Below are 27,958 nucleotides of genomic sequence, written 5' to 3'. Positions count from 1 at the left end.
CCGTCCAAGCTCTCCTGTGTCCAGTACCTCCCTTCACTCACAATCAAAGCAAGCCAGAGCCCATCAAGCCAAGAAACCCCCCTTTCTAGAGAGCAGCCAGCGCCCCGCTTTACTGAATGAACGCGAGCACTCAGGGCTGTGGTTTGGCTCCGTCACTGGCGGCTGAGCGCAGAGACCCGGCCGAGAGGGGACGGGAGCCCTATGAGCTGGGGACCTCAACTCCCTGTCATAAGGCACTTCCCAAGGTTCCGAACCCATCCCCTACCCCGGGTTTTTTTTGGTTCACGAAAGGAAGGAACTGGAAAGAAAACGATGTTAAGATTTCTGGGGGACAGAACAGGCCACGGAGGAAACTGCGTGTGTCTGGCGAGCCCTGCTTCCAGCAGGCTCTGTGCCAGGCAGCTCCGGAAAGCCTGTAGGTTGTTTTTTTTAAAAAAAAAAAAAAAAAGCCCCCAAAAAACAAAAACCTCCAGCTGGTCCTTGTTTGGTTTTCGGCAAAGCCCTGTCTCTTTAAGTGTGCGCTGGGAGCCCTCGGGGGCAGCCAACTTGTAATTGTGCACACATGGAGTTTCCGCAGCGCACCCTCTGCTTGGACAGCGCGCGCATGCCCCGTCCGCCGCCCCCAGCCCCTTGGACGAGAAATTCTGGAGTCTAGGGAGCCCGAGGGCGGCCCTTTTACCAGGGTTCTAAGCCCAGGGACTCAGCAGCTGCTCTGGGAACCCGATTCATTTCCTGCATCCCCAGGCCTGCAGGATTTTCGAGGAAAATTAATATGTGCCAGGGCCTCCACGCAGGGAGGGGATGGGTTTCTGGGTGATTTTTCGGTGTCCACGGCTCACACATCTCGGCTGCTGGGTCCTGAGCCCTCTTACTTGAAAGCAGAAGGAAGGACTCAGCTTCCTGCCCTGAGTGACAAGGACAGAATCTGTTTTGCGAAGAGACCAGAAGGAAATTCTCCCAAGAAAGCGGTCTGGGGGGAGCGGACAAAACACTATTATACGGCAGACAATTAAATGTGGGGTGGGACGGGGGAGGGGGTGCGTTAAGGCACTCCAGACGTGACCCGTGCATAGCAACATTCAGGATTAAAATGAAAATATGCGATTCCAGTGACTTTCAAATTTGGCAACAAGGAATATGATTTCCTCCCCTCCCCTGATAATGACTCAAAAATACAGGATTTTCCCTTTCACCCTGCTCCGTCCACAATTGCCAGTTGATTGTTCTCCCTGTTCTTCATAAACCCACGCCTCGGCATCAGCCGCTGGCGCCAATTTATGGAAGAATTTAGCTTTAGTCTGCGCTGCGGCGGCTTTGAACTGGCATACCAGGAAAAACCCGCTTTGGGCTGCAGTCTTGCTGCTGTCGAGGGCTCTTGGGAAGCAGAAGAAGAACCCACTTGCCTTTGAGATGTGGGCCTTGGTAGGTCTCCATGAGGGCTGGCGAGGAAGGAGACAAGGGACGAAGGACGAGGGACGGCTGGCTCTGGGCCTGGCTGGCCCTGAGCGGCGCCGCTGCCTCTGGCCTCCCTCCTGGTTACTCTTCGGCTGAGGATGACGCAGGACTTTCGTCATCAGACATCGGGGCAATCTGAAACAAGAAGCAGAATTCTTGTTTGACATCATTCCCAGGGCCTGCAAGGTGCCAGCTAGGTTGGCTGGCCCTGGGGCTGAGGTGAGTGAAGAGGAGAACTTTGTCCCTCTGCCTTAAGGAGGGGATGTTGAGAGAAGGGCATGGCATGGAGGCTGAGGAGGATTTTCATTACAGATAAAGGACGGGGGGGGGGGGGGAGTGAGAATGGAGAGCGGTAGTCCAGGCAGGGGGCCTTCTGAGCTGAGTGAGGTGGGACTTTCCAGCATAGAAAACAGCAAGTGCAAAGGCCCTGAGGCAGCAGCAGCGGAGAGGCTGAGCAGATTGAACAAGGGGCAGAGGAAGAGAGTAGAGGAGGAGGTGAGGGTGTTTGTACAGGGCTTGGGTGGGCTCTGGGGATGACTGGCTTTTTCTCCAAGTAGGGTGACAGCCACACAGGGCTGCGAGCTGAGGAGGGCTGTACCCTAACTCGGGTGTTCACAGTGACCCCTGCTTGCTGGGGGGAGTACAGACTGAAGGCAGCAGTGAGGGTGGAAGCCAGGCAGCCTGCGTGGAGGCAACAGCAGTGATCTAGGTGGACAGTGATGGAGGACTGGGGTCTGTCCCTCAGGAGCCCCTGGGAGCGGGACCACACATCAGACAACAGCTCCACACTTGGTCCTATCACCCCCGTCTTCCAGTTGAAGAAACTGAGGCTAAGCTGCATCCCAGGTGATGCCCTCAGCACTGCAACTGAGCCCCAGGTGTCCCAACACCCTGGGGAATGAAGCTGAGGAGACCTAGAGCCTCAGTAAGAACCTGGAAGTCATGTGGATGATGGAAGGCTTGTCTCAGGGACCCTCACTCTCCTGGACTGTCTGGGGGGTCACCATAATCAATACCCACCATGTCACCTTCGAGCCGCAGCTTAGATGTGCCACAGGGAGGCCAGGGCGAATGCAAGGAGTGAGGAGGAAGGAACAGGGAGTTTCCTGCCCAAGGTCTGGAGACAGATGGCCCTCAGGGCCGTCACCCCCTCCTATCTGCGACTCGGGGCGAGGGACGTGATCATTCTAAGCCTCTGCTTCCCCACCTGAAAACTGGAAAGGGTAACTGTACTTTAAGCAGCTGAATCGGGCTCTCATGTATGGTTCAAGACCTCATGGCTGAGAGGCACCTAGAATGCCGTCCATCAGACTAGAAGAGCTTGTCTCCTCCATCAGATAAGATCAGACAAGGGTACTGCTTAAGAGACCGGTGAGGAGTGCCCCTGTCTGTCTCCCCCTTCAGACTGGAATGGCTCTCTCCTCCATTAGGCACTTATGATACAGCAAGGACCAAAATTATCCTCCTGTTAGGTTTCCAAAAATGTTCTGCTAACAGACATCATTTTTTTTTTTTTTAAAGATTAAGATTTTATTTATTTGTCAGAGAGCGAGTGCACAAGCGGGGGGAGTTATAGGCAGAGGGAGAAGCAGGTTTCCCGCCAAACAAGAAGCCTGACACAGGACAGGATCCCAGGATCCTGAGAGTCGAAGGCAGACGCCTAACCAACTGCGCCACTCAGGCGCTCCTAACAGGCATCATTTGTCAAAAACCCTGATTTCTGTGCTCAAATAAGAGAAATGCCAAGTTAGACATGAGTTAGGTTTCTTTACAGTAAGACATCCCAAGGCCTTGAATACACTGCTTCGAGGAAAAGCCAAAGTCCTCACTGCAGCCCACAAGGGCCTGTAGTCATGTGTCACCTCCTTGCTCTCATCTCCACCCACTGTATTTGATGCTCCTCAAACACCTCAAGCATGCTCCTGCCTCAGGACCTTTGCACTGGCTGCTCCTTCTGCCTGGACAGCCACACAACTCACTCCCCCATGTCCTCAGTAGCCCCCATCTCTCAATGTCCCCTCCTGTCCTATTTCATATTTTTTCCCAGCAGTAACTGTCACCTGGTGTGATATACTGATCTGTAAATATATATATATATATACACACACACATACGCATATATACATGTGTGTGTGTATATATATATATATATATATATTTTTTTTTTTTTTTAATCTGTGTATTTTGTATCTTGCTAGGATACCTGCTCTGTTGGTGTTTGATACCTGCTCTGTGGGGGGCCAAAATAGTTTCCTGTTTAGTTCAGGGCTGTGGCTACCAGGGTCTATCATGCAGTGGGTGCTCTGTAAATATTTCTCAAGTGAGTGGACAGGTCTCAAATGGAACCAGACAGGTCCAGGTTCAAATACTGCTACATACTCTCAGCTCTCCATGCCTCATTTCCTCACGGGGGCACGAGGAAGGTTCAATAAACATGGGCCCTAAACGGCACCAGCCCTTCCTAACCGTCCGCCCCCGCCCAGAGTGCCCCCCACTCCCCACTGCCCTGCCCGTGTTGACACTCACTGAACACTTGATGTTCATGCGGGAGTAGAGCATAGACGCGATTTCACTCTGCCCGGCGTCCAAGGCCACCATCAAAGCCGTGCTCCCGTCCTGCAAAGCATCCACTGCTATGACGAGGCCCTGCGCGGTGCTCCCGCCCTCCCCGGAGTGCCTCGGGCTGGGAACTCACGCGGTCAGTGAGTGCGATGTCACAGCTGGGCATAGCCAGCAGGAGCCCCGTGATTTCCTTGTGACCGTGCTCACAGGCGCACATGAGGGCTGTGGAGCCGTCATCGTCCTGCACGTTGACGTCCGCTTCACAGGCCAGCAGAGCCCTGACCACGTCCACCCGCCCGTGGCTGACCGCCAGCATCAGGGCCGTCTGCCCCGCCTAGGCAGGGCAAGGAACAGGTTTATAGACCATGCGGGGCCCCAAGGACACCGTTGCTCTGAAACCTTCTATAGCTCCCAAGTACTGTGATGGTAATGGTATCCCCACTTGTTGGCCTCCTTCTAGATCTCAAACAATTCCTCCCACCACTGGGCCTTTGCACTCCTCCTCCTGCTGTCTCCTTCTCATCCCTCACGTCTGGTCTTAAAATGTCTCCTCTTTGGGGAGGTGCTACTTGCCTACCCACTTCCATCCCCAATTTCCTTGCTCCCAGGGGTCAATACAGATGTACGCATTTATTGAGCTAAGACTTGTACAGTTTTCTGTATGTCACTTGAATGTCAATAAAAATTAAATCAACGTTCATTAGTGGATGAATGGAAAAACAAACTACAGAATATTATTCAGCCTTAGAAGAGAATGAAGGACTGATGCTCACGGCACCACAGGTGGACCCTGGAAATATTATGCTGGCTGGAAGAAAAGCCCGACACAAAAGAACCCATACCACGTGATCCTATCCGGAACTGGCAAATCTAGAGAGAGCGAAAACAGACTGGTGGCTGCCAGGAGCAGGTGAAGGGGGAATGGGAAGTCCGTGCTAGTGGCCCAGTGTATCTGTTTGGGGTGATAGGAATGTTCTAGAAGTTGACAGAGGTGATGGTTGAACAACATTGTTAATGTACTAAATGCCACTAAATTGTATACTTTAAAAACGATAATCTTTTAAAAATTATTATTATTACTATTTTCAGAGAGAGAAAAAAATGAGTGCATGCCTGTGCAGGGCAGGGGGCTGCAGAGGGAGAGACAATCTTCAACAGGCTCCACGGCCAGCCCCGAGTCTAACAAGTCTGACGCAGGGCTCGATCAGGACTGGAGCCAAAATTAGAGTTGGACACTTCACTGACTGAGCCACCCAGCACCCTGTTTTTAAAAAAAATTTTGGGCACCTGGGTGGCTCAGTGGGTTAAAGCCTCTGCCCTCAGCTCAGGTCATGATCTCGGGATCGTGGGATCGAGCCCCTCATTGGGCTCTCTGCTCAGCAGGGAGCCTGCTTCCCTCTCTCTCTGCCTGCCTCTCTGCCTACTTGTGATCTCACTCTCTGTGTCAAATAAATAAATAAAATCTTTTTTTTTTTAAATTAAATTTTATTTATTTATTTATTTGTCAGAAAGAGAGAGAAAAAGCACACAAGCAGGCCGAGAGGCAGGCAGAGGCGGAGAGAGAGGCAGGCTCCCTGCCGAGCAAGGAGCCTGATGCGGGACTTGATCCCAGGACCCCGGGATCATGGCCTGAGCCGAAGGCAGAGGCTTTAACCCACTGAGCCACCCAGGCATCCCTAAATAAAATCTTTTTTTAAAAATTTTTTTTTAAATTAAGATTTTATTTATATTTTAGAGAAAGAGAGAGAAGAAGAGCAGAAGCCGGGGGAGGGGAAAAGAGAGCAGCAGACTCCTTGCTGAGCAGGAAGCCCAACTTGGGACTCGATCCCAAGACCCTGGGATCATGACCTGAGATGAAGGCAGACACTTAACCAGCTAAGCACCCAGGTGCCCCTTAAAAAAGTTTTTTTAAGTAAACTCCACTCCCAACATGGGGCTCAAACTTAGGACCCCAAAAGCAAGAGTCACATGTTCTACCAACCGAGGGAGCCAGGTAGCCCTAAGTGGATAATCTTATGTATATTTCACCTCAGTTAAAATAAACTATTGAAATTGTTTTTTTTTTTTAAAGATTTTATTTATTTATTTGAGGGAGAGACAGTGAGAGAGGGCATGAGCAAGGAGAAGGTCAGAGGGAGAAGCAGACTCCCCGTGGAGCTGGGAGCCCGATGCGGGACTCGATCCCGGGATTCCAGGATCATGACCTGAGCCGAAAGCAGTCGTCCAACCAACTGAGCCACCCAGGCGCCCTGAAATTGTTTTTATTTTTTTACTTTTTAAAGATTTTATTTATTTATTTGACAGAGAGAAATCACAAGTAGATGGAGAGGCAGGCAGAGAGAGAGAGAGGGAAGCAGGCTCCCTGCTGAGCAGAGAGCCCGACATGGGACTCGATCCCAGGACCCTGAGATCATGACCTGAGCCGAAGGCAGCGGCTTAACCCACTGAGCCACCCAGGCGCCCCTGAAATTGTTTTTAATTAAGGAACTAAATCAATAGAAAAGCCAGCAATGAGGGTGCACCTGGGTGGCTCTGTTGGTTAAAGCCTCTGCCTTCGATTCAGGTGATGGTCCCAGGGTCTTGGGATCGAGCCCCGTATCGCGCTCTCTGCTTAGCGGGGAGCCTGCTTCCTCCTCTCTCCTTGCCTGCCTCTGCCTATTTATGATCTTTGTCTGTCAGATAAATAAATAAAATCTTAAAAAAAAAAAAAAAAAAAAAAAAAGACTGGGTTTCTAAAGCTAGACCATCAGAGTTCAAGTCCCACCTGTTCTAGTCTGGCCGTAAGAAAATGGGTGCCTTTCTGAGCCTTGGCTCCCTTGTCTGTGGAGCGGGGATTCTCCCCCAGGGCACGGAATAAGATCACGTGTGGGCCTGGTGCACAGCCGGGACTCAGTGAGCAGGAAGGGCTGCCTGGGTCCACAGTATGGAGGGCTTGTACCTGGCTGGCTTTGGCATTGACGTTTCCGAGCCGGAAGAGCTGCAGGACCGTCTCAAGGTCATCCTGGGTCTTCAGGGTGGCCAGGGCAGTGAGCATGATGGGGCTGTAGCCAGCGCGGTTCTGCTTGTCCACCTGGCACACACCTGGGGGGGATGACAAGGAGGACACGGGACCTCAGACCCCAAAACTGAGGGGGGGCCCACGGGAACCAAGCAGCATCTCCCCCAGCAGCGGCCAGATTCCTCCCTCCTCTCAGGTTGAGAGCCCCATTCTGCCCCAGCGTCTCCACCTCTGGCCACACTGCCCATTAGAGGAGGGACTTCTAAGGGGGAGACTGTGTCTGGTCCATCAGCTCGGAGACATTGCCATCGGTACCCAGGTTTAGGGCTAATCATAGGGGTTGTTCTCCTCTACTGGTCTGGAAGAGCCAGTCTCCTTCAGCACGGCCTGTATTTTCTCCAGCAGATTGTGGGCTCGGCCTCCATCAGTCTGGGAGGCTGTATCTTCCCTGTTAGGCCAGGGAAGGGCAGATTTCTCCCTGCCTGTTTGAGGACCGTGTACTTTTAAGTCCCAGATGGGAGGCTATGCCCTTTTCTCAGACCAGGGCTCCAGCAGTGTCACCTTCATCACACAGGGGTTCCTGGGGGGAGGAGGGAACCTGAAAGGTGTACATGTTGTCCCTAAGGCCATGTGTGCTTTTTTCAGCTTGCGGGGGCTATGGGTAGGGAGAACAGCGTCTCCCCCACCAGACTGGGACAGCAGCATCTGCCCCATCAGACGGGGAGGCCGGTGTGCTCCTCAAGAGGACAGCTTGACCTCCGCCATCAGACCATGCAGGTGGGGGGAGCATCCAGCCCAGCCACCCCTGGGACCCCTTGTCCTGCCGCCCCCGCCCCACTCACCGCTGTCCAGCAGCTGCCGCACCACGGGGAAGTTGGCGTGGGACACAGAGTAGTGCAGCGCCGTGTTGCCGTTGCTGTCGGCAATGTTGACCACGTAGTCCAGCAGGCGCGCCGACATGGCCCGGAAGGTGACCAGGTGGCGCCGCACGAGCTCGGGGTGGGCGTCGCTGCGGCAGGCCAGGCGCAGCCACTCCTGCAGCACCGTGGTGTAGGCCACTTTCTGGCCACAGTGGGGGGGGGGAGGGGCATGAGGGCGGCCGCAGGCTGCTCCCCACTGCCTCCCACCCCTGACAAAGCCCCGGGCGGGGAGTGTGGGTGTGGACACCCCCACCCTGAGCCACAGCCTCCAGGAGAAGCGGGGGCTGCCCTCCCCAGAGTCACCCCCAGCCCCCTCCCAGACAAAGACTCTAAAGGGACTCCAGGCACCAAAGGCCCAGCTGTGCCCCCAGGGAAGGCGTGAACATCTCCATCCTGGTCTTCAAAGGCAAGTACAGGCCCCCGGAAAGAGACATGTGGCAGCGCCTTCCCTCAAGCCCCCAAAACAACAGGAACCGGAGGTCAGGACTGCTGGCAGGCAACCATCCTCCGGCTCCTCCTGCCGCCCCGGCCCCTCTCCAGAGCCTGACTCCAGCACTAACCCCCCACCCCTTCCCGAGCTCTCAGCTTGGATCCTGGAGTCCCTATGAGGCCGGCACAGGGAGATACTGCGGCTGAGAAGCTGCAGTGGATGGAAGGGAAGGAGCGAGCCCCAGGCCCAGGGCCCCGTCATACCAGTTCCCGCTCAGTGAGGGCATTGGGGTTCTCCAGGTACTTTTCCAGGGCTAGGCAGGCGGAGATGAGGTCGGGGCTTAGCTCCATCCTGCCAGGGGCAGATAAGAGAGAAGTTTACTTCCGGAGTGCTCACCTTGGCCTCCCAGCTGACCCCAGACATATCCTAAGAGAAACTGGACACGCAGGCTAACATTTATTCCAAGCAGGCAGTGATGGATAGAGAAATCTTGGCCCGAGGGCAGATGTTTCACCAGGGAGAGAAAAGACACCAATGGGATAGGCAGGTGGGGGCATATGTCCCAAAGACAGTGAGTGGCTTAAGGACAAACTTTGTCTGCCCCTTCAATTCTAACTCGAACAGTCCAAACTACCCACATCAGGCCCTTTATCAAAGCCTGCAGACCTTCTGATGGCCAGAAGGAGAAAGTGCTATTTCGCTAATTCAGACTAAGGTGTGCATGACTGATGGGAGATGCCCTCAGAGGGCATGAATGGTGAGATCTGAGGCAAAGGTCACCTCACCCCATCCGAGTCCCTCCCACCCAGAAAACTGACCGGATCTCCTCTTCTGCACTCGCTCCTGCCGCTCCCTCCACCACAGGCAACTGCTGACTCTCCCGAGATGGCTGGCACTCCTTCTGGCTGCTCTTGGCCACTGCCGTCCCCGAGGGCCTGAGCTGTGGGGCTTCGGCCACACTTGGGACCCTCTCCGCTGGCTCTGGGGCCTCGTTCTCTGTGCTCTCATTGTCTGAGAAGTTCTCTGCCGTGCTGGAGTCCTCGGATGAGGACTCGTATCTGGGACGGAAGCACGGGCGGAGTGAGGAGACACCGCATGTGGGCAAGGACATGGGCTCGGAGCCCTTGACCTATCTGCACCTTGATTTCCCCAACTGTTAAATAGGTAACAGCCGCATGAGCCTCACAGGGCCTGGCGCACAGTAAATACTCCATAAACACTAGCTAGGGCTGCGACGGTGCTTGGGGGGGGAGGGGAGAAGTACTGCTCTCCCCTCCTATTCCTTGACCCCTTATGCCGGTCTCCCTGTGCCAGACCCTCACCCCACTGCAGACGGGTCCCTCTTGTGCTTCTTGCTGCCTCTGGACCAGGTCTAGGCTTTGGGTCTGGCATTCAAGGTCCCCAGACTGTCCCTGTCTACCACTTCCTACACCTTTTGCTTCTCACGGATGTCACCGCTGCCTCCCCCGACAGACAGTGCTGTGCCCTCCACCGGGACTGCCCTCCCAGCCCCCACTCTTCCCTCGGCTGGCTAGCTCCTCCCCTTCCCCAGCAGCCCCGGGCCTCCGAGCGTCCCCATCCCCATCGGGGCTGAACTGCACACCAGTGCCCGAGGCCCCACTGGACCAGGAGCTCCATCAAGGAAGGAGCCGAGCCCGGCACCTTAGGAGGACCAGTGCGGAGCAGCAGCCACCGCACAGGCTTGGGAGTCTGGCTGCTGGGGGCCAACTCCCAGTTGCTGTGTGAGCTCCAGTAAGGCATCCAGCCCCGTGTGCCTCAGTGTCCCCAACTGTCTACAGCGCCTTGGTTAAAGGAGTGAAGCAATGTCCAGGGCCTAGAGCGGGGCGCGTTCTTGAATATGAAAAACCAAGGAACCAACAGGAGGGCCGAAGCTGAGGAAAGGGTGGGAGCGAGGGGTGGGGGCGGGGCCCCTCTCACCCGCCATTGACCCCCACAAACTGCAGGCTCCTCTGGTGGGCCGCGGCGTCTGCGGGTTCCTCTTTGCGCTTCATGATGGACCGCACACCTGCCGGGGGCTCGCCTGGGGAGGATGGGGGGGCCCGTAAGAATCTCCCAAAGCCAGGCCCTGTACCCGCTGGGCCAGTCCCCTGCGGCCGCCCTCACTCACCTGCGCCCCCCGCTGCCTCTGAACCGCGCGGGGCCGCGGGCCTGGTGGGCTCTGTGTCAGCAGGCTCGCGGGCGCCCACTCCGCCCGGGCTCTTCTCAGGCTGTGCTGGGGGGGTCACTGCCACCCCTGGGGGTGACGAGGAGGCCTCTGCTGGATCCTGCGGGAGCCCTGCAGGGGCAGGAAGAGGTGCTCACTGTCGGTAACCCCCGCAGTTACAGCTGCCTCCTCGGGGTCACATGCCCCAGGTCAGGCGCTCGGAGGGCTGAGGCTTGGGTGCTTCTGTGAGTCTTCCCCACCCACGAGATTCTTGTTACAGATAAAGGAAACTGAGGCACAGAAGGTTGCCTGAGGTCACCCAGTGAATGAGCAGCAGAATCCGATTCCAACAGCAGTCTCTTGCCTGCACTGGCGGCTGGTCAGGGACAGGGAAGACACTGTGACTCTACAGTCCCGGCTGTGGCCCAGCACCCCTGCCCCCATCACACTGAGTGCTGTTTGGAAACAAGCTTTGATCAGAGCCAGACTCCCCGTCATGGTAGGGACTCAATTCTCCCATGAACAAGCTGTGTGACCTCAGGTAAGGCGCTTAACCTCTCTGTGCCTCAGGAGAATGACATGTTCTCCATCATAGTGGTGTTGTGCGGACTGAAGACAAAATGTCAGGGGGTAAGGAGGCTCAGAACGATGTCTGTAACGTCAATAGTGCTCAAGGATCATTTGTTAATTCAAGAGAACTGTAAGCACTACTTTCGTAAGATTTATTAGTATTTCAACAAAAGCAACGCTGTGTTACAGATATCACTGCTCCCTTCTGAATTTGGAAGCTGGTAACACTGTAACAATCAGGAAAAAGAAACAATAAGGGTTATTAGAAAATAAATGCTTTTTAAGATTTTATTTATTTATTTGGGAGAAAGTTAGTGAGCGAGAGCATGAGCAGGGGCAGAGGGAGAAGAAGATTCCCCGCTGAGCAGGGAGCCAGATGCGGGTCTCGATCCCAGGACTCTGGGATCATGACCTGAGCCGAAGACAGACAAGTTAACCAACTGAGTCACCCAGGGGCCTCAGAAAATAAAAATTAAAGGCCCACCCAGGTAGGGGCGCCTGGGTGGCTCGTTTGGTTAAGTGTCTGACTCTTGGTTTCAGCTCAGGTCATGATCTCGGGGGTCATGGGATTGAGACTCGGGGTGGGATCCGAGCTCAGTGCAGAGTCTCTCTCTCTCCCTCTGCCCCTCCCACCTCACTCTGAGGAGCATGCATGCTCGCACTCACTCTCTCTCTAATAAATAAATAAAATCTCAAAAAACAAACCAAAAAAACCACCCCACCCAGGTGGATTTTCAGTCTGGGAAGATGAAAATATTCTGGAAATGGAGGGTGGGGACCGTCACACAACAGTGTGAATGTGCTTAGTGTCACTGAACCGGACACTTGAAAATGCTGAGATGGGGGCGGGGCACCTGGCCAGCTCAGTCAGTGGAGCATGTGATGCTTGATCTCAGGGTCATGAGTTCAAGCCCCACGATGGGCATGGAGCCTGCTGAAAAAAAATAAAGATATTAAAATAAAATGGTTAAGATGGTAAGTTTTATATGATGTATACACATTACCACAATTTGAAAAAACCACCCAGGTTTTTTCAGGTTGAGCAGAGGACAAAGGTGACTCTGTGGGCACTAGGTCCCAAGGGTGCTCAGTGCCCATGTGGGAGTGGGGGGGTGGCAGGGACAGGATCCCCAACCTGGAGCCAGGAACAGAGGCACCACCATGAGTGGCTGTCCCCATCTCAGGGCTGCCTCAGGTTCCCCCAGGCCACGTGTGGCTTCCGTGTGCCTGTTTCCCCCAGGACATCTCATTTCTACCCTTGGCCATGGGCTCTGCGAACGAGTTCCTTTAAATTCCCTTTAAAAGTTACACTTTTTTTTTTTTTTAAGATTTTATTTCTTTATTCAACAGACAAAGATCACAAGTAGGCAGAGAGGCAGGCAGAGAGAGGAGGAAGCAGACTCTCTGCGCAGCAGAGAGCCCATTGTGGGGCTCGATCCCAGGACCCTGGGATCATGACCTGAGCTGAAAGCAGAGGCTTTAACCCACTGAGCCACCCAGGTGCCCCAAAAGTTACACCTTTTTTTTTTTTTGACACAGTGAAGACTTTCTCAAGTCCATGACCACTGGAGTTAAGAGCAGAGAGAGCCAACAGTCGGCACAAGGAAAGCATGAAGAACAGATGAGACACAGCCACAGACGGTGGATGGCGCCCAGCCCAGGGCGTGGTGGGCCCTGCTGGCTTCTAGAACCGCAGCCCCAGCCCCTGGGGGGAACCAGACACACCCTGGGGTTTTTTTTGTGACTCTCCTGATTTCTTTTTTAAACTCTGTCAATAAATTCACATCCAACCAACCAACAAAACGATTCTGTGGCCAAGCGGCCTGTGCCAGGAGACACACAGGCCAGTTCCCGGCTGGGTGATTGGCCCCAAACTCCGGACTCCTAATTCCAATACGTGCGAGGTCCTGCATTCTGCGCGGCGAAAGCAGCCAGTCACAAAAGGACAAATAAGGCAGGACTCCACTTATGACTCCACTTATGTGAGGTCCTTAGAGGAGTCACAGTCACAGAGACAGGAAGTGGATGGTGAGCACCAGGAGCCGGGGGAGGGAGCGGGGAGTCAGTGTTTAATGGGGACAGAGTTTCAGTTCGGGAAGATGGAAAAGCTCTGGGGACGGATGCTGGTTGACAGTTGCACAACAACGTGAATGTACTGATGCCACCGGACATTTGAAAGTGGGTCACGTGCTCAGTTTAATGTTATACATATTTTTTTTTTTTTTAAAGATTTTATTTATTTATTTGACAGAGAGAAATCACAAGTAGACGGAGAGGCAGGCAGAGAGAGAGAGAGGGAAGCAGGCTCCCTGCCGAGCAGAGAGCCCGATGCGGGACTCGATCCCAGGACCCTGAGATCATGACCTGAGCCGAAGGCAGCGGCTTAACCCACTGAGCCACCCAGGCGCCCCAAATGTTATACATATTTTACCACAATTTTTTAAAAGCGGAGGGGGAAGAAAAAAAAAAAAAAGAAATAGAGCAAACCATAGGCCCTTCTGCCCCCAGGGAAAAGCAGGCCCTTGACTGGAGAAGCTTGGACAGCTCCTTCCAGTGTGAGGCGTTCAAAGTCAGATGCTTAATGCTAAAACAGCAATAACAATAATAAAACCGATCACAGGTATTAGTGTCATTCTACGAAGGAATGGGGCAAAGCGATACCACAATTTCCACGGAAGAACTAAAGTCCACGACCAGCTAAGACAACTTTACCCAAGAGGGAAAGATGGGGAAGCTGACTGAGGAGAGAGTAAGCCATTCCAAACAGCCACAAGGGCCCACACAGCGTGCACTGCAGAGGGAAGAAATGTGCCAAAGGAGCAAAGGCCAGAAGGCCTGATCCAGGCCCCAGCTGAGGTGAGCTGGGGTTAAGACAAAGGGGCTTCCATAAATTGGTGGGAAAGGTGGCCTCTGGGGTGTGACGCTGGGAAAAAGCAGCAGATTTGACCCAGGAAAAACCAAGCTGGATCCCTACCTCACACCCTAAGGCAAAAACTCTGAAGGATCAATGTAGCTACCGGATGAAAATGTAACAAAGTATTGGGGTCCTCAGGAGGGGTAAGATTCCTTCAAAAATTCCTCAAAGAGGGGTGCCTGGGTGGCTCAGTGGGTTAAAACTTCTGCCTTCCGCTCAGGTCATGATCCCAGGGTCCTGGTATCCAGCCAGATAGGGCTCTCTGCTCAGCAGGGAGCCTGCTTCCTCCTCTCTCTCTCCCTGCCCTGCCTACTTATGATCTCTGTCTGGAAAAAAAAAAAAAAAAAAAAAAATCCTCAAAGATGGGGCACCTCCATGGCTCAGTCTGTGAGGTGTCTGACTCTTGACTTTGGCTGGGGTCATGATCTCAGGGTCATGTGGTCCTTGAGCTTACTTAAAATTCTTTCTATCCATCTCCCTATTCCCTGCTCACTCTTCCTAAAAACAAACCGACCTCAAACTACAGATGAAAAATAAAAGATGATCTCACTCACATGTAGAGTTGGAAAAAACCAACTCCTAGATGCAGAGATCAGAACGGTGGTTTCCAGAGAAAGGGGGGTGAGGAAATGGGAGAAGGGGGCCAAAAGGTAGAAATTTCCAGTTATGAGATAAATAAATCCTAGGGATGTCCTATCCAGCATGGAAACTCTGTGAGCTGACAGATGTTAACTAAACTTACTGTGGTCATCACTTTGCAATATATACAAATATGAAATCATTATTTGTGTACCTTGAATGGGTACAATGCTACATGCCAATCTCATCTCAATGAAACCTAAAAATATTTTTAAAAATTAACTAAAGAAGAAAAGAAAAATACGATGGGTTTAACTGTATCCGACATGAAGATTTCTACTTGATAAAACAAAAACAGAAACAGAAAAACAATCCTCACAGACAAAATTAAATGACAGAATAGTACATGCTATAGGACGATATTCACAATGCCAAAAATGACCAAGGGATTATCTTTTACAACGAGACTCAATAAATTTTCACTGTAAGGGACCAGACAATAAATATTCTCAATTATGAAAGCCAGAGGGTCTCAGTTGCAAAAGTAGCCCTGGGCGGTATGCAAATTAGTGGGAGTGGCCAAGTCATGGTAAATTTAAATTCCATATAATTGTGCTCATGTCACAAAATGTCCTTCCTTTCCTATTGTTCAATGATTTAAAAACATAAAACCCCTTCTTTGCTTGGGAGCCTATAAAAACATGCAATGGGCTGGATTTGGCCCAAAGGCTGTGGTTGCCAACCTTGATTCTAGAATATGCCAGAACTTCTCAAAATCGCCCGAGGAAAAACGGACAAAGGCTAAAAGTAAGTGATTCGCAGAGGAATCTTATTAAACATGTATGGTGATGCCAAATCTTACCAAAAATAATCAAAGAAATGCACATTAAAACAAGGAGATACCACTCTGCGCCAGCGTCGATGGGCAAAACATGAGAGAAAACTTCGCGCCGGTAGGTATGTGGGGGAAATGGGCACCTTGGATCCAAGCGTGGGTGGTGGGAGTATGGACAGGGAGAGCTTTCCCAGAAAGGATCAGACAAAATGTGGAGTGAAGTGGTGAATTCCCTGTGATTCAGCAACCCCAGGGGAGGCGACACGTGCAGATAGTGCGGTCACGGCTCACGGCAGCCAGGAGCTGAAAGTCACCCAGATGCCCACCGAGGGGGCACAGAGAAGAAAAGCGTAGCATACACCTAGGGCAGAAGGCTACACGATCGTTACAAGGGACAAGCCCAGGTGCCTGGGGGGCTCAGTGGATAAAATTCTCTGCTTTCTGCTCAGGTCATGATCTCAGGGTTGTGGGATCAAGCCCCGCATTGGGCTCTCTGCTCAGCAGGGAGCCTGCTTCCTCCTGCCTCTCTTGCCTACTTGTGACCTCTCTCTGTGTGTCAAATAAATAAATAAAATCTTTAAAAATAAATAAATAAGTAAATAAAAAATTAAAAAAACAAGTAACAAGCCCGAGGTAGAAGCATCAGGGTGGAGAGTTCAAAAAGAGAGAGAGAGAGAGAAAAAAAAAAATAAGAAACGGCAAGATTTTTCCTTCGGAAATCACAATACCATTTTAGGAAATCAAGCATGCACAGAGCATATTTTTCAAGGACACTGAAATGTCTAAATAAGCTTCTGGAAGGTGGATTGCAAGGAATGATAGTACACGGGCTGTGGGGGGGGCAGTGCGGGGAGTGAGAGCGGCAGAGAGCAGGGGTTGGCCAACTACGGACCGTGGGCACCATTTCTGCATTTTTGATGGTTGGAAAAAAACAATGAAGAATGCTCTCTGGGACATGTGAAAATTACATGAAACCGAATTTCACACAGCCACGTCTGTTCCTTTATACATTGTTCAGGCTTACGAGCTACACAGAACTGAAGCACTAAGCTCATTAAAATGCATACATGAAATATGCAAAAAATAAGCTCTTGGCAATTAAAAAAAAAAAAAAAGCAGCAAGCAGAATTGAGCCATTCTAACAAAGATCAGGCAGCCCACGGAGCTGAAAATATTTACCGACCCTCTGCAATGAGGGTGGAAGGTGAAGGTAGAAAAAAAATCAAGTAAAACGAGAGAGCTGGTGTGCACAGACCGAGGGAGCTGGTCGCCGTGAGCCGGAGAATTTAAATGAGCTCGGTTTGGGCCTCCTTTGGGCCGAATGAAATTCTTAAAAATGTAAACCACTCAACCACCCAGTGTGGGAAGGGAGCGAGGCCACAGGGGGACAAAGCAAGTTGGCACTAATCATGGGCCTCAGAAATGGTCCTCCAGGGGCCAGTGGGTGGCTCAGTGGGTTAAGCGTCTGCCTTGGGCTCAGGTCCTGATGGGATCGAGCCCCATGTGGGGCTCCTTGCTCAGCGGGAAGCCTGCTTCCCCCTCACCCTCTGGCACTCTCCCTGCTTGTGCTCTCCGTCAAATAAACAAATACAATTTTTTTTTTTTTTTTAAAGATTTTATTTGTTTATTTGAGAGAGAATGAGTGAGAGCACAGGCAGGGGGAGCGGCAGAGGGAGAGGGAGAAGTGAGCTCCCTGCTTTGCAAGGAGCCCGATTCGGGGCTTGATTCCAGGACCCTGGGATCAGGACTTGAGTCGAAGGCCAATGCTTAATCGACTGAGCCACACAGGTGCCCAATAAATTAAAAAAAAAAAAAAAAAAAAGTTTGGGACACGTGGGTGGCTCAGTTGGTTTAGCATCTGCCTTGGGCTCAGGTCATCATCTCAGGGTTCTAGGATCAAGTCCCACATGAGGCTCCTTGCTCAGTAGGGAGCCTTCTTCTCCCTCTATCTGATGCTCCCTCCCCCGACTTGTGCTCTCTGTCTCTCTTTCTGTGACAATTAAATAAATAAAATCTTAAAAAAAAAAAAAGCTTTTCCAGAAACCTTCCCAGAGAAAACAGGAGATGTGAGGGGTTTCTGCGTAACACGGATGATAATGACCTCCGCGGCTGCCCAGTAAATGCGGCATCCCAGGAATTTTTAATGAGAAGTAATACCTTTGGGATCATGTTAAATCCAAGAAACCAAAGGTGAAGTTTGAATCCTGGCTTCAGGAACAGTGGGCAATCACTCGGGGACTCCATTTCCTCATCCCTAAAATGGGGATGAAAATACCGCCCACCCTGGCCTCCAGGTGCCTTGGGGGAGGTAAATGAACTAAAATATGAAAAGAGCCTCTAAGAATGCTCAGGCCCCCTAGGGAGGCTGCCTAACTGCTTTTCAAAGTCAAAGAACGCAAGACAACACACTCCATCACCATCAGTTCCCTGTTGCTGTTGAAATATTATGTATTATTTTCTGCATTAAAAATTTCGGAAGGAAAAGAGTAAGTGCTGACAACAGCTGTGTCTGGGCGGTGGTGGGTTTATGGGGGTTTTGCTTTGTGTTCCAGATTTTCTGTCACTTCCCAAACTTTCCACAAAGAATATGAACTGCTGTCACAGGAATATGTTTTAAATGGAAGCAAAGTACATTTCAAAGCCTCCGAGCCCCCACGGATGGGCATGCCCAGTGGCCCCTTCTCCCAGTGATCTGCTGGGGATGTCCTTGGAAGGTGGGGGGATGGGACTTGCTGAGGCCTCCAGGCCTCTGCCCGCCCAGCCCGACCCACCCTTGTCAGCCTAGGGGGAGGGCTGCTTCTCATCCTCCCCTCCCTTCCTTGGCAGTGAGGGAATTCTAGATGGCAGAGAAGGCCTCCTTGCCACCTCCTCCAGGGAGTACTCCCAGATCTACCCATCAAGCTGGCCGACCTAAACACACAGTCCAAACGTTTGTCAAGTTCTGTACTATCTAATTTCATTTTTCACAGGGCTTCTCCCCAGTCTACAAGCCCTACAGGACTCATCTCTGAATCCCCACCACCTCTGGACCTCGCTTCTCCGGCCTCACCCCATTCCACCTGCTTCCACACCTTGATGTGCTCCAGCCCCTCCTCACTTCAGGACCTTTTGCCCCTGCTGTGAACAGTCTTCTTCCTACCTCTGTGCCAACGGCCTGCCTCTTCTCTTTCACGTCTTGGCTCCAAGAGCCGACAGCCTGACGCCACACCTAGCACGCGATAGAAACACACGCCTTATACCTCGAGCTAATCTGGTGACACTGGGTTGTCATGACCCCCGATTTGCAAATGAGGCACACGGAGGTCAGGTAACTGGCTCAAGGGCACAGAACTCGGGAGCAGGGAAATCAGAACTAGAGCCCAGGCCGCCACCCCATCCAGTGCTGCCTGGCCCGTGAGCCTGCTTCATCTGCCTTCAAACACATCGTCTCTGAAATGATATTTCTTCGCTTATTTATTACAGGGCTTCTCTTGCTTATCGTACAGCCTCTTTTTTCTTTTTTTTTAAAGATTTATTTATTTGACAGAGAGAGAGAGAGAGATCACAAGTTGGCAGAGAGGCAGGCAGAGAGAGAGGAAGGGAAGCAGGCTCCCTGCCGAGCAGAGAGCCCGATGCGGGACTCGATCCCAGGACCCTGAGATCATGACCTGAGCCGAAGGCAGCGGCTTAACCCACTGAGCCACCCAGGCACCCCTCTTTTTTCTTTTTCTTTTTAAAGATTTTATTTATTTATTTGGTAGAGATCACAAGTAGGGAGAGAAGCAGGCAGAGCGAGGGGGGAAGCAGGCCCCCTGCCGAGCAGAGAGCCGGACGCGGGGCTCGATCCCAGGACCCCGAGATCATGACCTGAGCTGAAAGCAGAGGCTTAACCTACTGAGCCACCCAGGCGCCCCGTACAGCCTCCGTCTTTTTCACTGCTGCGTTCCCAGTGAGCAGAAGAGTGACCCACAGCAAACGTTCGATGGAAGTCTGCCGAATGCGATGACACTGAAATGAACCAGCACACTCCAGTTCGTCCCCAGCAAAACAGAGACTGGGACTGGCTGCAGCAAGGACTTAAGTGACACACATGGAAGAACTTTGGGGGGCAGCAGCCTGCAGAGAGACACTATTTCTGGGTGTCCTGCAGGTAGGGAGTCCCATGGCTGCCTGAGGCGGCATGTCTGGAATGAAGGCTGCCTCTCAGAAATCCCAAGGCTGAGCTGGGCAGGGCCCTTGGCTGGGGGCCAGAGTCAAAGGGCCGGGTGTTTGTGATGGACACAGAACAGAGGAGTGGTGTTAGGAGCCGGCCAGGAACAACATGGAAAAGCAAGAAAACACAGCTGGGTCCCCACCCTCCAGCTTGTGCCCCAGGGTCCTGCTGTGGGGCTCTGACATTGGAGATTGGGATGAGGACCTAAGCTGTACCTTCGAGCCCTCTGTAGGTTCAGGCTGACCTCAGTCTAGATCCTGGCTCAGTTGTGCTCGCTTCGGCAGCACATATACTAGATCCTGGCTCAGCTGCTTCCTGACTGTGTGACCCAGGGCAAGTACAACTTTTCCCTGAACCTCAGTTTCCCCAGCTTGAAGCAGAATGGGCCCGAAAATTATCAACAGAAGAAGCAACGAGCAGGGACTGAGGGTTCACTGTGCCCGGTAATCCAAAGAGTCCTGGAGGTGGGGACTATCGCTACACTACTTTATAGACAGGGAAGCTGAGGCCCAGAGAGGTGAAGTCCCTCACCTAGGGACTTCACCTAGTCCCTACATCAAGAAGTAGAATCTGGGGCGCCTGGGTGCTTCAGTGGGCTGGGCCGCTGCCTTCGGCTCAGGTCATGGTCTCGGGGTCCTGGGATCAAGTCCCGCATGGGGCTCTCTGCTCAGCAGGGAGCCTGCTTCCTCCTCTCTCTCTGCCTACTTGTGATCTCTGTCTGTCAAATAAATAAATAAAATCTTAAAAAAAAAAAAAAAAGTAGAATCTGAACACAGGTGGCTTGAGTATAAACCCCATACTCTTCAGCCTTCCACGAATGAAACCCTTACCACAGCACCTGGCAACAGGCTAGCACTTGATAAAGAACAGCTGTCATTATTATGAATCATTCCGACAGCTTCTCCCAGAAGCCTAAGGGTGGCAATAATGGGGCAGCTGTCATATTGCAGATCCCACATCCTCTTTCCTGGCATGAGGACTCAGCACTTCCTCGGGGGGAGGGGGGGCACCCCTTTGTTCCCTCCAAGGCCACAGGACTTGGGTGGAACGCCTCTACCCCTAGGATCTGGGGTTGGGCAGTGAGGGACACCGTGATTGGTTCAGGGACGGGCACATGACTGCCACCAGCCATGGGATTTTTTTATTGGCACTATTTTGACTGAGAGGCTCACTTTCCACTGATATGGAAGGACAGATGCCTGGAGTGGTGGGGCTACTTTCACTCACCTGAGAAAGAAGACCCCAAGGTGCAGAGAAGAGAGTTAAAGATCCTTGATGATATTGAAGCACCTAGATCCAGCTATACCTGAAGCTGTCTCTAAGTTACATGAGTAATACTTTCCCTTTTCATTGCCTACACTAGTCTGAAATTGGTTTCTGCCATTTACTGAATAAATTGGGTGAGCTTTTTGGCCCAACAAACCAACAGTCTTAGGGACCCTCTCTCAAATACTTTCTGTTTTCTGGATACGTACAATGTACTAGACATGAAAATGCACACTTAATCAGATACCGATTTTTCTGCATGCCTCCCTATAGCCCAGAATTAGTGGCAAACTGTCCCCTTTTTTGCAGGTGAAGAAAGAGAGGCTCTGAGAGCCAGAGGGGTTGGTGTGATGGAAGGCCGCGTCTGGGGCTAGACCATGGCATTCATAGGAACAAAGAGGACCTCTCCACCATCCTCCCCCCGTCCACTATGGCTCACCTGCCATCCTATCGCAGCTTCGTTCCGTGATGCTGATCTTCTTCACCAGGTGGACGTTGCCAGTGGGCGCAGTGGATGCTGGGAACACTGTCTCTACCACCTCATGGCTCCGGAACACAGCAGGGCTCTCGACCCCTCCAGATGTCACCAAGGACCGCAGCCCTGTGCCATAGGGCTCCAGACTCTGGGCGCGCTGTGCAGGGGCCCCAGCGGCCGTACTGGCCACCACCTCCACCTCCCGAGGGCCCTCTATCACCCGGACAGTGTCCACGCGGATGGGGCTGTCTGGTGGTGGCCGGGCCTGGGGGTCAGCCTGCCGAGCCTGAGCTGCCTGCAGCTCTTGGAGTGCTTTCTTGAGCTGGGTCTCCAGCACGGCGACCTTGGCGGCAAGGGCTGCCTCCCCGTCAGGTACCCCCAAGTCCCGCTCCCGGACCCAGGTGCCCACGCTCCGGGTCTCGAGCGTCACGGGGTCCTCGGAGGGCTCTGGGAGGTCCAGGCAGAGCTCGCTGCGGGCTCGGGCCCCCGTGGGGTGGCCCAGGAACTTCTGGCTCTTGAGCTGTACTGTGAGCTGCCGTTTCTCTTCCTGCAGCACAGAGAGCTTCACCTGGAGCACAGGGATCAGCTTCACCTGCTCCTCCAGCTGCCGCAGCTTCCGCAGGGCACCTGCCATCTGCTCCCGCACGTGGGCCAGGTGCCCGGCGCTAGGAGGCACAGGTGTGGACAGTCCCGAGCCCCGTGGGGTCGTCGGTGGCAGCCCCACACCCACCAAGGAGCTCGTGGAGCCTGCTGCGCTGGGGGTCAGGGAGCCCAGGCCGGCGGGCGCGGCTGCCTGGTCCTCCAGGCGGCGACGGGCATCCAGCAGCGTGCGCTCCACACGCGGGTTGAAGCCGGCTCGGGTCTCCAGGGCGCCATACTGCGGGTAGAAGCCTCGGCCACAGTAGGAATAGGCCGAGTGGCGGCTGTCCCCGCTAGCATTAGAGCACAGAGACTCGGTGGATGTCCACCAGGAGCCGGGACCCCGGGGCAGCGAGCCGAGGCGGGGCCGGCGCTGCACAGCCACACGCCGGAGCGTGTGGCCTTTCTCGATGTCGTCCACGTACTTGAGGAAGTCCAGGTCCAGGCGGTAGCCGTAGGGAGTCTCCACGGAGTATGGTGGGTCAGGCTCCCTGGCAGGGAAGGCAGGCGGGGAGGCTGGGCCGGGGGTCCCTGGGGCGTGAAGAAAGTCCACAGCCTCTGAACACGGCTGTCCCCTCCTCAGGGCGAAGACTCACATCCCGGGGAGGGTCCGGGCCTCTTTGCCCAAGGGAGGGGAGCCCACTGGGTGCTCAGCTATGACTCCAGTGTCAGCGCAAGGCCCCGTCACCCCCTTGGAAACCCTCAGGGCAGGCCCGTGCCTCCTCCCTCCACAGCCCCCGATGGGGACCCATCTCTACCCCCATCTCTCTACTCGGACCCGCCCCTTTCCCTGAAAGACTGTCGGGCCCCATCAGCCCCTCCAGGCAGAGCCAACCCTCATTCAGGCCCTCAGGGCAGGGCTGTGCTCTACCCTCAATATCCACCTCCCCTCACCCCCTCCCCCAGAGACTGGGCCATATCCTTCCCCCAGGCACCCAGGCAGGGCCCTTTCTTGCTGAGTCTCCTGACCTGGGAAGGGGGCCGGAACGTGTAGGACTTGGGCCATCCTCTCTTCTGCAGGCGTTCCTCAAGAGTCACTTGGGGCCTACGACTCAGATCACCTGCAGCGCGGGCTGAGGTGGACCTGGGGAGAGCAGATATGAGCCTGAAGTCAGGGGGAGTCTGCAGGCGAAGGGGGGCGGGGATGGGGCCACCCCTCCCCCACAAATATCCCCTTCCCCAACCCCCCCCCAATGCATAGGAACACACCCGGCTGGGCTTCTGGAAAGGGGTTTGGTGGGGGAGGGTCCCTGCGGCCTGGAACAAAGAAACCAAACCTCCGGGCCGCCCGCACATCTGTCCGGCCCCTGGACAGGCTCCAGCTGTTCCCACAGCCCCGCCTCCACAAGGCCCTGGGCTGGGGGGCCCCAAGCCCTACAGGCCCCACCCTTCCTGCACCCCTCCTCTCAGCCCAGGCCAGAAGCGGGCTACAGGGACAGATGGAGGCAGAGGTGGGCAAGGGACTGGGGCACTAAGTGGGCGACAGTCTTCCTGCAAGGATCTGAGAACATGGAGAGACAGGGGCGCAAGGAGAGATGGGGCTCAGGGTAGGGGACCCCAAAGCAGAGCGGGGTCAGGCCAGCCAGAGTGGGGGGGTAGGGAAAGTTGGGGGGAGGCAGTGAGGAGCAAAGCCTTTCCTCTTTATGGAAACAATTTTCTCTAAAAATAAACAGTTTCGCTGCCGGGCTACACGAGAACTTCCTGCCCCCCCAGGATGCGTCCGGCTCGGGGGCGCAGCAGGGCAGCAGGGATAGAAGGCCGGGTGGTGGCCAGGGAAGTCATGGGGGTGGGTGGGGGGGAGGAAGTAAGAGAGGGTGCCTGGAGGCTGCGAAAGGGAGGGACAATCAGAGCCTCTCACTAACCCCTCCTCAGCCCTGGAGGCCAGCCAGGACCCCTTTGTCCCCAACACTCAGCCTGAGCTTGGCCAGTCCTTTCTGCTGTCTGACCTCTAGCTGCCCTGCTCCAGAGGCCCCAGCCCATCCCACCAAGGAGGACCCTTCCTGCTCTATGGGTGCCAGGGCAGTGGGTACCTGGGAGGACTGGCCAGGCAGGGCACCTGCCGGGCATGAAGGCGGGCTGGGGCTCCAGGGGCGGCCAAGCTTGTCCTTGTTTCACACCCTGCTCGCCTCTTGCTTAGTCTCTCCACGTCTCTCTGCGTCTCTCCGAGTCTCTCCGCGTCCCTCCACGTCCGTCTTGGTCTCGCTCCACTTCTCTCTCCTCCTCTCTCCTCGTCTGTCTTTAAACGCCTAAAGCACCGTCACCAATTGTATGAAATTCAGTTTTCACCTGCTTGGAGGTTCACCCCCTACACACCAGGAAGTGATCAAAAGTATTTTCTGGAGACCTGAGAGAGACTGGCGGCAGGAAGAACTCGAATAGCCCGTGGTGGTCCCCGGAGGTGAAAAGCGCCGGGGCGAATGAGAGTAATAACCGTAATAATCCCCCAGCCACTGATTTGATCACAACATTCTCATCAGGCCCACGGTTACTGCCCCGTTTCGGAGGCAGAGAAATGTCCAGTGACTTGCCCAGGGTCACCACAGGAGGAAGTGGCTGGGTCTGAACTTGAACCTAAGCTTGGCAGATTCCCCACTGCCAGGGCCACACCACCCTCACCCCCAACTCCACATCCTTCTGCCCATTTCCCACCGAGACTGAGGTCTGAGGGTCTCCAGTCATCTGACCACCCTCTATGTGCTAGGATGACGGCTGGTCTAGAAAGCAGATGGAGATGGGGAGTGTGGCAGCTGAAGCCCCTCTCCCTGTATGGGACCCTAAGGGTACAGAAAAGGAAACACCGGGTAGGAGAGATGGAGAAAAAGGGAGGCGGGACACGGAAAGAGGCGCGGGGTCCCCGGTGGGCCCCAATGTCCCGCGGGGTCTCCCTGAAGCCCTCCCTCCCAGCTAAAGCCGGACGCCTCTGGGGTCTCCCCGCCCCAAAGATGGGGGCAAGGGTGGCCCCGCCCCGTGCCGGGGGGGCGGGGTCCCGGGCTAATGGCAAACAGCTGCCGCTCCCCACGCCGGCCCAGCAGCCAGGCCGAGGCCCAGCCCGGCCGGACGCCCGGACGCCTTCCCGCCGTCTGGGGCCTGGCTCGGCTCGGCCACCGAGGAGGGCGACGGGGAACAGAGCGGGGATAGAGAGATAGACAGGAGGACCGAGATGGGAGAAAGAGGCAGAAGAAGGGCAGTGATGCGGGCAAGGGGTTGGTTAAGAAGTACAGACGGAGGAGGATGCGGCCGGGGGAGAGAAGCAGGGACGGAGTCAAAGACGGGGAGGGGACAGAGACGCGGGGAACCAGACATTCAAAGTACAAAAAGTTTGGACTTAGACGGTGGAGTTGGAGGCAGCGGCTCGTGGAGAACGGCGAGGTCGCCGCGCCCCGGGATTGGGGGTGGTGGTATGGGGAAACCACGCTCGAACCCCGAAGCGGACTCGAACCCCGACCCAACCTCACTCAAGCCCTACCCGCCTCGCGCGCTCCGGCCGCCGCCGTCCCTGCGTCCCGCCGCCCGTGCGTCCTCCGCGCGCCACCGCCCGGCCGCCCGGCCCTCGGCAGTGGCTCCACCCCCGCCCTGCCCCCTCTGGGCCGGCCCCGCCCCCAGCCGCCCGGTGTCCCGGCCGCGTGGAGGGTGGGGGATGCCGGGAGAAGGCGACCGCACCTGGACCGCAGGTGTGTGTGTGTGCGCGCGCGCGCAAGGGGTTAGGGTCTGGTGTGGTCCTTTCGCCCCTCCTCCCGGAGTCCCAGGGGCACGGTCCCCGCCACCGCTGCAGCTGGGCGCTCCGGGGGGGCGGGAGGGGGCGGGGCTGGCCGAGGCCCAGCTCGGGGAGGGCTCGGGCGGTGGCGGCGGCGGGAGGTCACCCCTCCCCCCACCAACCCGCCGCCCGAGGGCTGGAAGCGACCCAGCCCAGGCCTGGTACGGAATGGTGGCGTGACTGCCGCGGGGTGGGCAGTGGAGCTGGGTCAGTGCGAGGCTGCGCAGGGAACGACTAAACCGGACGTGGGCCCCAGTCCCCACCAAGCCTCTGCCTGCCTGGTGCCTCAGTTTCCCCACCTGTAATACGGGGTTAAGAATGCTTTCTACCTGATAATGGCATTGAGAAAATTCACTAACTAGGAGGCAGGGGCCTAATGGAGGTCCCTCAGGCAAAAAGGCCCCATAATATATGGGTGGCTTTTTAGGAGCCATTTAGTGCAGGGCTGAGTACTGGCCCAAGGGCATAATTAATGGCACTATTATTCCCCATGGGGATGTGACATTATTTGTGTGTTGCTTTCTCTACCAGAATGTCAGCCCCAGGAGGGCAGGAATTTGCATCTGGTGTCACTGCGGTGTTTCCCGCACCCAGTGAGGTCTCAGAGTCTGTCAAAGATCTGGGTGTGTGGATAAACATTGCGCCCATGACCCAGCTCCCAGGATTCACATCAAACGGGCTGCTTATGAAAACCACTTTAAATTAGAAAAGGTAAGAGGCATCAGTGCACACAAATGGGAACAGACAGAGGAACAGAGGGCCCAGCCCCATGTGAATATGACCACCCCAGAGCCCAGTGCGCAGCTGGGGGAGAACCCCAGGAAGGCATGGACAGGGTGATGGTTCTTCTGGGTGTGGCTTCGGGCCACCTGGGCTCAGAGGTCCGCTTTCCGGAAACTTGCTCTGTTCAAGGAGTTCCTGGGGGAGGGATGAGGTGGGTCAACATAGCCAACTCCATAGTACTCCTCAGCCTCCCAAACCCCTTTCCAAATATCCTTCTAGGGATTCTGGTCCTTTCCCATCCATTTTGCTCTGGCCATGAGTTCACAGAATCTCTTTTGCAATCTTCCACCAAAGCTAATAATTGTGCCCATTTTATAGATGTGGAAATCGCGGCCCAGGAAGGTGAAGTTGCATGTCTGGGAAATGACCTAGCTAGGATTCCCAAGTGGCTGCCAGGAGCCTGCCCAGCCTGCATGCGTGTCCCCATAGTTGCATGTTTGTGCCAAGCCATGAGCATGCGTATTGACAGGCATATGTAGGACAGCACCCGTCTGTGCCCGCCTCTGCCCTCTCGATGGCTGGGGGAGGCAGGGTCAGGCACCTGAGGCCCGCAGTGGTGGGCGCCAGCAGCTGGGGCAGGCGCTGGGTGAGCAGCGGCTGCAGAGCCTCCCGCAGACGGGAATAATTCCGCTCTAGCTCCCGGTGGTATTCCTTCTGGTCGGGTCCTATCAGGGCCTTGTTCTTCCGCAGGGCATCCTCGCACCTGAGAGACAGATGGCAGAAGAGGCTCAGGGGCTGGAAGTCAGGAGAAAGCAAGACTGGAGAGGTGGGGGGCGGTCCAGGCACGGGGACAGGGGTGGCAGGAGCTCTAATGCAGGTCTGCTAGGTGGAGGCGACTTCAGGAGAACCAGAGAGGTGGGAGCGCCATATTGGACATCCGGGCTACAGAGAGGCTGTATGACGTCAGGAAGGCAAAGAGCCCATGGTTGGGGGGCTCGGAGGGGTCAGGCCTACTTCTTGCAGAAGTCCTTGAAACAGAGCCGCAGCTTGTTGTGATGCCTGAAGAGTTTGGGGTCTTCTGGGATCTCTGCCAAAAATACCTGGGCCACCTCCAGGGGTCCCTGCCGGGTGAGAGGGGCTCATGAGGGTGTCCGCATGGCCCCGGGGGTGCCTCGGGTGGCCTGCCCGCCCCACCGGCTGTACCTGGTTCACCGTGGGCCCCACAGAGCCCTGTAGCACCATCTGTAGCATCTTGGCATCGGGCGGGTCCTGCTCGGTGGCGAAAGCCAGCTCCCGTGTCTTCTTCTGCATGTCCTCGATGGCCACCTCCACCGGCGTCAGCACTGTCTGTGGGGAGGGAGGCCGGGCGGTTGGCAGGCACCGGCTGACCCCAGCCAGCCTAGGGCAACCTGGCCTCCTGCTGGGGGTGGAGCGGGCTTCCTCGAGGCTGTGTCATGAACAGGGCGTGGGGAGTCTGCCTGC

General features: G+C 54.8%; 2 protein-coding genes across 6 annotated transcripts in view; both read right to left on the bottom strand.

The window, feature by feature from the left end:
* Positions 1-1,225: 1,225 nt before the first annotated feature.
* On the bottom strand, positions 1,226-25,506 carry KANK2 (KN motif and ankyrin repeat domains 2). Of its 3 annotated transcripts, XM_044254175.1 has the most exons (13): positions 25,466-25,506; positions 24,030-24,245; positions 22,969-23,083; positions 21,325-22,530; positions 10,494-10,661; positions 10,304-10,406; positions 9,184-9,423; positions 8,629-8,716; positions 7,858-8,077; positions 6,956-7,098; positions 4,151-4,351; positions 3,982-4,071; positions 1,226-1,590 (listed from the first exon to the last, which is right to left on the bottom strand). In XM_044254175.1, exons 3-13 carry the CDS (start codon positions 23,003-23,005, stop codon positions 1,537-1,539), a joined length of 2,550 nt encoding a protein of 849 aa, XP_044110110.1. In that variant the 5' UTR covers positions 23,006-23,083; positions 24,030-24,245; positions 25,466-25,506; the 3' UTR covers positions 1,226-1,536. The 3 variants fall into 3 exon arrangements, with proteins under 3 accessions (XP_044110110.1, XP_044110111.1, XP_044110109.1); XM_044254176.1 differs by lacking the exon at positions 24,030-24,245 and having other exon boundaries at positions 25,466-25,502; XM_044254174.1 differs by lacking the exon at positions 25,466-25,506 and having other exon boundaries at positions 24,030-24,302.
* Positions 25,507-26,433: 927 nt separating this feature from the next.
* Positions 26,434-27,958, bottom strand: part of DOCK6 (dedicator of cytokinesis 6) — a 41,916-nt gene continuing 40,391 nt past the window's right edge. For all 3 annotated transcript variants that reach the window (XM_044254169.1, XM_044254170.1, XM_044254171.1), the window contains 4 exons: positions 27,680-27,823; positions 27,491-27,597; positions 27,078-27,239; positions 26,434-26,671 (listed from right to left, as the gene is read on the bottom strand). In XM_044254169.1, coding sequence (XP_044110104.1) covers positions 26,629-26,671; positions 27,078-27,239; positions 27,491-27,597; positions 27,680-27,823 — 456 coding nt within the window. In that variant the 3' untranslated portion in view covers positions 26,434-26,628. The remainder of the gene's footprint in view (positions 26,672-27,077; positions 27,240-27,490; positions 27,598-27,679; positions 27,824-27,958) is intronic.

Source organism: Neovison vison, chromosome 6, assembly GCF_020171115.1.
Source record: "Neovison vison isolate M4711 chromosome 6, ASM_NN_V1, whole genome shotgun sequence".
NCBI classification, from domain to species: domain Eukaryota; kingdom Metazoa; phylum Chordata; class Mammalia; order Carnivora; family Mustelidae; genus Neogale; species Neogale vison.
This window is presented reverse-complemented; position numbering and strand designations above follow the sequence as displayed.

What these genes read in the sequence shown, in the direction of transcription:
- KANK2 (XM_044254175.1), bottom strand. Translation starts at nt 23,005, where the DNA reads ATGGCCCAAGTCCTACACGTTCCGGCCCCCTTCCCAG. An exon ending in TTTGTGGGGGTCAATGGCGG is followed by an intron (nt 9,424 to 10,303) that starts GTGAGAGGGGCC and finishes CTTCCGTCCCAG; the next exon opens with ATACGAGTCCTCATCCGAGG. An exon ending in CCCTCACTGAGCGGGAACTG is followed by an intron (nt 8,078 to 8,628) that starts GTATGACGGGGC and finishes CACTGTGGCCAG; the next exon opens with AAAGTGGCCTACACCACGGT.